Source organism: Mus pahari, chromosome 6, assembly GCF_900095145.1.
Source record: "Mus pahari chromosome 6, PAHARI_EIJ_v1.1, whole genome shotgun sequence".
Taxonomy (NCBI): domain Eukaryota; kingdom Metazoa; phylum Chordata; class Mammalia; order Rodentia; family Muridae; genus Mus; species Mus pahari.
Window position 1 is genome coordinate 17,141,325 of NC_034595.1, and position 9,183 is coordinate 17,150,507.

The 9,183-nt window shown below is 48.7% G+C and overlaps 1 protein-coding gene across 2 annotated transcripts in view; it reads left to right on the plus strand.

Moving 5' to 3' along the window:
* Positions 1 to 9,183, plus strand: part of Col27a1 (collagen type XXVII alpha 1 chain) — a 120,586-nt gene that overhangs the window by 23,610 nt on the left and 87,793 nt on the right. For both annotated transcript variants that reach the window (XM_029539894.1, XM_021200052.2), the window contains exons 6-7: positions 6,362 to 6,415; positions 7,507 to 7,560. In XM_029539894.1, the coding sequence (XP_029395754.1) occupies positions 6,362 to 6,415; positions 7,507 to 7,560 (108 nt within the window). The remainder of the gene's footprint in view (positions 1 to 6,361; positions 6,416 to 7,506; positions 7,561 to 9,183) is intronic.

Sequence of the window (9,183 nt, forward strand, 5' to 3'; positions counted from 1 at the left end):
AGAAGAGGGGAAGAGGGGAAGAGGAAGAGGAAGAGGGGAGGATGGGAGGAGGAGAAGGAGGAGGAGGAAGAGGAGGAAGAGGAGGAAGAGGAGATGATGTGTCTGAATCAGGGGGGAAGGATGTCTGGAGAGGATCCTCATTGCTCCTCAGGGCCCTGGGAAGTAACCTGGTGGAATCACAAGGCTGGCCTTGCTCAAGCCTTGCACGTAGCTTGCTCTCCTCTTTAGCATGGTGTTGGCCTCCTCTAGGACCTGCCCACCTATCTAGTCATCATCTTTGGTTTACTGAGACCCTACTATGTGGTGTTGACAGCTGTAGTGGTACGGAGCCTGCCCTTAGGCTCCGGGATGGGAGGCAAAGTCAAAACGAGCAGGAAAGGAAGAGAGAAACAAACGAACCAAAAAAGGATTTTATCCTTCTGGAGGGTCAGGAGCAAAAGTGGCAAGGCTAAGTCCTAGGTTCAGGGGGCTGAGGGGCCTCAGAGAGCCGCTCTCACTCTGCAGGGCAGATCTTACCACTGCCATTTTACAGAGGAGGAAACCCAGGGCCCAAGGGTCACATTTCTAGTGGGTGGCAAGATGAGATTCCCAGAGTCTGACCCCAAGCTCAGGCACAGAGCTACAGGATACCTCGAGCCTCCTGCTCTGGGACTTGTCTGACACTGCGTGTGTCCCACGTGGGATGTGGGTTCCCCCTCACCGAGGAGGCTGCTGTCTGGCCCTCCTCACTTTACATTCCACCGCAAGCATTTCCTGTTGTGAATGTTTAATCCCCAGTGTGTTCTAATGGCTGGTGGCAGGCGCCCTGTCGGCATTCTTTCTATAACTGTGCTCCCTGTGCAAAACTAACCTCTGCTAATAATCGTGTAAGCTCTTGAAGAATCCGACTATACCTGAGTGTTGGAATATCTAACTGTTGCACTAGGATAAGTTCGTAAAAAACAGAGTTTCCAGCATGGACTCAGGCACCAGAAAGGCCCTATCTGAACTCCAGTTTCACCCTGCGCTGCCTCTGTGACTTTGGGCTAATTATTAAAAGGCTCCAGATCTGGCTTCCATCCCTGTAAACAGGAATCATAATAGCTCACACCTTGCTGCATTGTTCTTGGGATTGAACCGCTTGTGTTTTTGTGTATGTATAGGCGTGTGCAAGCAGCATATGTAAATAACTTCTAACATGCCTGCACAGAATACCTGAGTGTGCCTACCTGTCATTTCTCAGTCACCGCCTTTTGGGAAGCTTGAGCTAACACTGGAAGAGCATTAGTAGAATACACTGAAAAAAAGAATTCGTTATTTTGGCTGATTATCTATTGTATGTGTTTCCTTATGTCTGTTTGAAATGTGTTTCACCAGTTGCTAATTATATTACTGGGAGTATTAGGATGTTGTCATGTCATTGACATATAAATTTATTCATACACGGAAATTACAAAAACTTCACTTACAAGTATTTTCCTGGTTTATTTATTGCCCATAAGGTTGCCAATGGTGATTTTCACAAATGGAAGCTTTATTCTGTTTGTAAAACTTTACAATGATAAGGCTGGAAGGGTTGCCCAGTTTAGTAAAATATCCGGGAATCTGAGTCCAGTCTCCAGAGTCTGTGTTAAGAAAACACTTAAGTGTGATGAGACGCATTTGTAATCCTCGAGTTAGGGGAGTGGAGGCAGAAGGGTCCTGGGACTTGCAGGGCAAACAGCCTGAGCTACTCTTTAAATCCTGGCCAGAGAGAGGCTCTGACTCAACATCCAACCCTCTCAAAAGACAGAGAACATGTACAGAATCATAGCAGAGTCTGCCCTGGATCTACACATGCATGTACACACATGTGCACGCACACTTGCACATCCACAACACATTAACAATATTAACATTTTTAAGGTCAAATGATTTGGAGAAGGATCTACTGGCTGGTCTGGCTCTTTCCCTTTACATTTTTAAAGTTTTAATTGTTATTAATATTATCATGTATGGTTTTGTGTGCATGGATGTTTGTATATGTGTGTGTGTGTGTATGAGTGTGTGTGTGTGTGTGTGTGTATGAGTGTGTGTGAGTGTGTATGGAGTGTGTGTGAGTGCACGTGAATTCATGCCATCTTGTGATTTGGAGGTGAGAGGAGACTGTTGTGGAGTCACCTCTGGCTACCTTTACATGAGTTCTGGAGAGCAGACTTAGGGTGCCAAGCTTCCACAGAAACACCTTCATTGGCTGAGCCATCTTCCTAGCCCCAGTTGCTTTGGATGTACTGGGAATTGAACGCAAGGTCCCATGAATGCTAAGTGTATGCTCTATCACTGAGCTGCAGCACCAGGCTTATTTCATCTCTCCCTCCCTCCCTCCCTCCCTCCCTTCCTCTGTCCCTTCCTCCATCCCTCCATCCTTCTGTCTCTCTCTCTCTGTCTCTCTTGCTTGTGTTAGGCTCAGACATGCCCACCTTTACTTCTAGTTATTCCGTATTATAATTTATACTGGTACTTTTTAAGCCATCTGGAATTAATCTTAGTGGGGTTGGGAAGTGAACTCGCTATCCATTGTTGCTCTCCCATTGTAATTAGACAGCCTCTGCTCTGCCGATTGTTGTGGGATAGACCAGGGTCTGGTTTAAGTCACTCTGTTGTGTTTTCTTGTTGTTCATCTGCACGCTCGTTTACGTGACACTTACTACCTTCATAACCTGATTATGTGTTTCCCCTCTCTGCTTCGTTTCAAACATTTCCAGCTTTTTTTTTTCTGTTAGATAAATTTTATTTCCATTCTCATTTAAAAATCACTCTCGGTTTTTGTTGTTGTTGTTGTTTTTCTAAAGCTGAAATTAAGTGCCTGTATTAATTTGTGACGAGTTAGCATCTTTAAAATAATAAGATTTTCTAACCACTACGCACATGGTATGCTTCCTGATTGGGTTGAGGCTTTTAAACCTCTTTCAGTAAACTTTTATAGTTTTATTGCAAAATCCCTGCGTATTTATTATTCAGTTTATACTTAGAAATTTAATGTTCTGCTGCTGTTAGACTTTCTGCTGGCTTTCTGTTACTGGGGAGAACTTTCGTATGTAACGTATGACCCTGCCTTTTCTCTCTTTACTGAAGTACATTGTCTGCCCTGCTCGTGTTTCAGATGGTTCTCCTGAATGTCCTAGACAGGAAGTCATGAGGTTTGCCAAGACGGACATACTTTTGTCTCCTCCCCCTATTTGATTTTCCTGCTTTATTGCATTGGCTGGGTTTCTGAACCCGAGAAACAGTGATAGCCACAAAGGAAATCTTCAGAGGAAGTTCCAGGACCCAGCCAGATGTGGCTCCTGCTTCTCTTGAGACCCTGCTTGCTTATTCATGAAGTGTTGTGTGATGCTGTCTCTGGGCCAGGCCCTATACTGTATGCTTGAGGTCACAGGGGAGTTACGGCGGTTACTTCCACTCTAGCGTTTCTTGATCCTTTGTGGTTTAGTCTTTCTCTGTCTCGTCTTTCTGGGTCTCAGTCACTGAGAGTCCTCAGGTTTCTACTCTCATTCCTGAAGGGATGGAGCCCAGAATGGTTTCTGTCCCCACCATATTCTTAACACCTAACATTCATGTTTTACCCTCTTATGTAGTCTGCTTGGCTGTAAGGCTTCATGAACTATTCCAAGTAGAGGCCACCATATGGCTTGCTCCTGGTCACCATATGGCTTCCTCTAGGTCACATGGGCATGTTGACTGAAGAAGTGGGTCTAGTGACCAGACCCTTGTCTTCAACACATAAAGAATCTATAAAGTATCATCTTTTGTTTTCTCTCTCACCTTTCGTAGGCATCTGGCTGTGTTTAGCCCATGGTCCACCAGTTGCAAAAGGTCAAGGATCACAATGAATGAAGCCAACACAATTAGAAACTTACTTAAGACAGATGGTTTATGATCTTTTTAAAAACTTGTTTGTGTACTTCTCAAGTATGAACTTTGTAGATGACAACAGGGTGTTGTGATGTCAAAAGGTTGAAGACACCAGAGAAATCTTTATCCTAGAAGCCATCCTCTGTCTAAGCAGGAATACCTTCTTCTAGTTAGCCTCAGCTTATCTGCAATCCTTTCAGGGATTTATCTACATCTAGACAAAGCTCTCAGCCTTCTCCCTGCCCTTCATTTAGCACTGATGTGTAGATCTTCACTGCACTGTGCTGAAATGTGAAAAGTCTAGCTTGCAGACTGACTTCCTGACCCTAAATTCCTCCCCCTTGCAGTCTGACCATGGGTAAGTGGTAGCCCCTTGTTCTGTCTTCATTTCCTCCTCTGTAGAACGGGGCTCATGAATGTGGTTCTTTTATGGAGTTGGAGGTTAAATGAGCTATAATATGTATGAAGGGCCTAGAAGAACACTCATTAAAGGTTAGGCTGTTGTGACTGTTCTTCTGGAGTCTCTCCCCAAGGGGCCTGACTCCTCAGTCTTATTCTTTTTCATGCCATTCCTCGTGTTCAATACCGTACCTGGCTTGTAGTGAGTGTTCAATAAATGTCCACCATATTAGTCCATCTTTGGACAGCGATTATATCCACTCTTGCTGAGACTGTATGGGAAAATCCATCAATTAGTAAGGAGCCTGGCCAGGGCTTTGGTTATCTATCAGTCTTTGTACTCTATGAAATGGCAGAATAGAGTTCACAACGACCTATTCCTGTGAGCGTTATGCGCCAGCTCCTCTGCTGGCTGCAGACCATGGTGGGCATAGTGGGGCGGGGAGAATCTCTGTCCATGTTTGGCCACAAGAATCCTTGGTAGCTGGGTAGCCCGGTCCAGGCCTTGCACTGTGGACATAAAAGGCATGGAGCAGGGCTTCTGATTTACAGAGTGTGGGAGAATGTCTCAGAGGGGTGGCTGCTAATGTCAGGTGAGTCTGGGGGTGGGGTTCTATAGAAATCCTGCTTCTCTGGGGTGTGGGGCTCAGGGTGATAGAATTAGGATTCTGGAGTCTCCCAGGAAGGGCTGGCCTTCACATTGGAGCAGCTGACTGGACGAATGATGGTACAGCTGAGAGGTGGTGGAGAGCGAAGAATCTCAGGTTGTAGACAAAGGCTTTGATGTCAGCCAACCTGTTTCCTGCCCACTGGGTTAGCCCAGGCTGTGGCGGCTTCTCTAAACCCCAGTCCCTGTCCTTCATTTGCAGTGGAGAGTTGGGATGCAGAACTTACCTCACAGTACTCGTAGTAGAAGAACAGGCAGAGAGGTTCTTTCCAACCCAGGTTTCTGGTGGAGATGGACCAAGTCAGGACTTGGGAGGTCTGAGTTCTCCCCCCCCCAAAAAAAAAAGACTTAATGGAAATTAAATAGAGTTGGCCAAGCCACCTTTCCCATGTGTCACAGACATTATCCCACTGGCCCTTAGCCTAGAAACCCTCGAAGCCAGTTTGTATGTGAGCGTGCATGTAAGCTACATGTCCCCCATTATAAACGCGAGGACATCAAGGCTCAGGGAGGAGAAGACCTGTGTGAGCCCATGGCAGGCCCAGGGCTTTCACCAAGGACTTCTGACTCAGAGCCCACTAAGGCAAGGAGGCCAGAAAGCTTAGGCGGAAGGGATGGGGTGGGCTGGAAGCTCCTAGCATCCTCCTGCAAGTGAGAGCTTTCTTTTGTCCCTGTGAGACGCAACCAGCGATCTCTTCGGCTTTCATGCTGACCCATGTTCTAGGGACCAAGATCCTTGGGACGGAACCCTGTCATATCCCAGGTATGGACAGTGCTTGTCCCAGATGGAGACTTGATATTACTGCCATGTTCTCTCCGGTACACTGCCCGCATCGCACTGGTGGGCTCTCACAGACCTGGGAGTCTAGTCTCAGTTCTGAGTGCCTTGGACTCAGTTTCCTTGGATGTATTTTGGGGTGATTGGGTTTTCTATACTCATCCCTCAGTCTAGAGTGGGAGTCTAATGCAGTTAGGAATGATCCAGGGACTCCTGGTGATCGAAGAGGCGAGTGTCACCTTTCTGGAAAATTACCCTTTAGGTGCCTTTGGCTGTGTCTCTTAGAAAGTTGTATGGTTGCTGCCTTGTGACAGTGGATGGGGTGGAGAAGGTCAGGAGTGACAGCAGACTGGGTGGACATGATACACAATGACACCTTCTTTATGGGTTTGGCCGGTGGCAGGAGAACAGAATTTGGACTAGCTGGGGCCAGATCATAGAAGACTGGGGACACCAGAAGGAATCGGGAGTCGTGTAGACAGAGGGAAGCTACGGATGGTGTGGGAACGAGAGAGTGACAGACTTGAGGGGGAGGGTTCACGTGAGTGAAAACGGGCCATGTAGGAAAGAAGACTGAATGCAATGTGTGTGGAGACGCTGCTCAAGGTGATGTGATGACCGAGGCAGGCTTGTTTTTATTTCAGGGACAGAAAGGGGACCCAGGACTCTCACCAGGACAGGCTCACGATGGAGCAAAGGTAGGTTTAGGAACCCTAATATCCCACCCTCCCCAGGAGTCCCCTTGAGGGATGAGACCGCGCATGACCCAGGAAGCATGAAGTCCCCACAAGTGGAAGCGGTTTGGTGTTTTCCTTTAAGGTCTTGATCTATCCCAACAGTGAGACCATGGCCATTCCCAATACCACCTTCCTAGGCTATGGCTGGAAACAAACAAACAAACCAACAGACTTGTTCTGTGAACACCTCTTAGTAAATGCCCTTTCCCCCAGGGCTCCATAGCTTTCTGTGGGACTTGCAAGTGATGCTGGCATCCATAAGCTGCTTGATGGTTCAGTGCCCCAGAAACTTCCAACTGAGGATATGCAACGGTCAGAGCCTCGTGATCTCCTAGCTCCCCGAGGCTATGAGGCTAAATGAGTTGCTTGTGGAAGGGAAAACACTTAGGCCAAAGGACCTCCCCTACCCCCAAAGCACCGTTCTCCTTGCTGAGCAAGGGCCTTGGAGGTCAGGAAGGAAGAGAGGGCTCGAACGCCAGCATCTAATCGCAGGCCTCACATGTCATACTCTAGAGTCTAGAGGAGGACACTCAGGTCTGCCTGGCTTTCTCTGGGTCCTGAGAGTTAGGACTCACATCTCTGTATCTCCATCCAGCTGCTAGGTAGACACACACACACACACACACACACACACACACACACACACGCACACGCGCACACGCACACACACGGTAGGGGAGAGCCTCCCTTTGACCTTCTCTTGTCACAGGTGGTTCACTAGTTCATACTTACCACTCCGCAGACCTGTGCTAAGCTAGTCAGTACAGGGTAGAGTGTGGGTTCAACCATGCTCTTAACATCAGGACACACTCTCCATATGATGTCTTCTGCTTAAGCCCCATACATAAGCCCTGCATCTATGTAGCTAGTGAGTTCAGGGAGTTGAGAGATGGATCCTCCACCCATCTCCCTGCTCCTACCTTGTTCAGTGACTGCCATTTCTTCTCCGAGGCCTCTAGGCCTTAGTGAACCTCCGTGGGTGGCTGTAACCACTGCAGTGGAGGTCAAGCCTGCCCAATTCCTCCCCTGACGCTGTTGTCTGTGTCTTACAGGGCAACATGGGCTTGCCTGGGCTCTCCGGAAATCCAGGACCCTTGGGACGGAAGGTAGGACTTGGTTCTGGGCCTGGGCTTGCCCATGGACTTGCCAGCAAGCTTGGCCTCCAAGCAGAAGCATCGTGGGCCACCTGTGCCTCCTGGTTTTACCTGGGTTCCCTGGACACAGAGCCCGTGGGCAAGAGATAAGAGGTCCCTGAACCCTGAGCGTGCTGGGGTTGGGACCCCCTTGGTGTGAAGTGAATCCCCTGTGGTTAGTAAGGTGTGACTAGAAGTGTCTCTGGCTCACTGTATCCCGGAGAAGGGCAGCCCTCAAGCGTGCCTCAGGGGATTAGCGCACTGTCTGAATTTCCTCGCTGGCTGAGTAGCTCTGGGACTCAGTGTCCTTCCTCATGTGCAAAGAGGAGAGAGACTCTCTTATCAGTTCCTCACTGCCTGGGGATGGCTGTGTGACTCAGAGGAAGGGTCTGAGGTCCACCCTTAACCTCTGAGTCTGAGACGCCTCTCACTGATGGGCTACAGGACACACTGTGCAGAGGACACACGTTCTTTGTGTGTTCCATGCTGTTGGTATGCTAACATGGTTGTTATACCTGCCACCTCTTCAGCCATTCTGGGTCTGCTCTTGGCTGGTGGTGATGGGCGTCTGTCGATTTCCAGGCTGGGATCTCCAGATGCCTTGGACTCCTTCCTTTGTCCCTAGCCAACATCCCCCATATCCTTCAAGACTAGTTGTGCCTTCCCCTTGAAGCCTTCCTTGAATGCTCAGACTTTGGACAATTGTGGCCACTTTTGGGGGGACACCTGGGCCATCTTTGTTGTTTTCAGCCTTGAGTCTTGTGTCATCGACAGGGTATGCACATTTGGGTTTATGACTCCGGTTCTTTTTCCTGGCAAAACGTGTAGCTTGTATACAAGAGGTATCCTGGACAAGCAGGAAAGACAGTGTAGGGCAGAGACCAATCACCTTCCAGGAAGATTCCCTCAGTGCTGAAGAGCTGTCTAACAGATATGTGGGTCCAGGGCTCATTTCTACTCTGGTTCCCAGATGTGGCCCCAGCTGCCTGCCCCCTAGACTTGTCGTCTGGTTTTCAGTGGGACAGCCAGGGTGTCTACGGGCTCCAGGCTGTTCTTTAATTTGAGTGTCTCCATTACATGCGGAATTTGGAAGGTCATACCTGTCATTCCCTTTTCCACTACCCTCTGTGGTAGAGCAATCTATAACTTAAATGCTAGATAGAGGCCAGCCCGACCACTGAAAAAGCAGAGTTTGCTGGCCCGGTGCATCTGCTGCTCTGCATGTACCTGGCCCATGTTCTAGCGCTTTCTGGTGGAGGAGCCACAAGTGGGAAAGGCCCCTCCTGTCCGACTCCTAATGCAGCCTATAGTGGTCTCACTTTAAATTGGGTAGCAAGGCAGCAGAGGTGGTGGAGGAGACACAGGCTTGTGCCACCTCCTGCCTAGGATTCTGGGGCTCCCTGTGCTCAGAAGATGGCCAGGGATGCTGACAGTCCCTGTTCCCCTGTGCAGGGTCGGGCACCTTCTGAGTTAAGCGAGCATCTTCAGTGGTTGGAAAACTGCTCGGCCATGTGCTCTGCATGTCTCCTTGGCCCTGGCCCTGGCCCAGGCAAGCACTTGTGGGCATTTCTTTCTTTTTTTTTTTTTTTTTTTTTT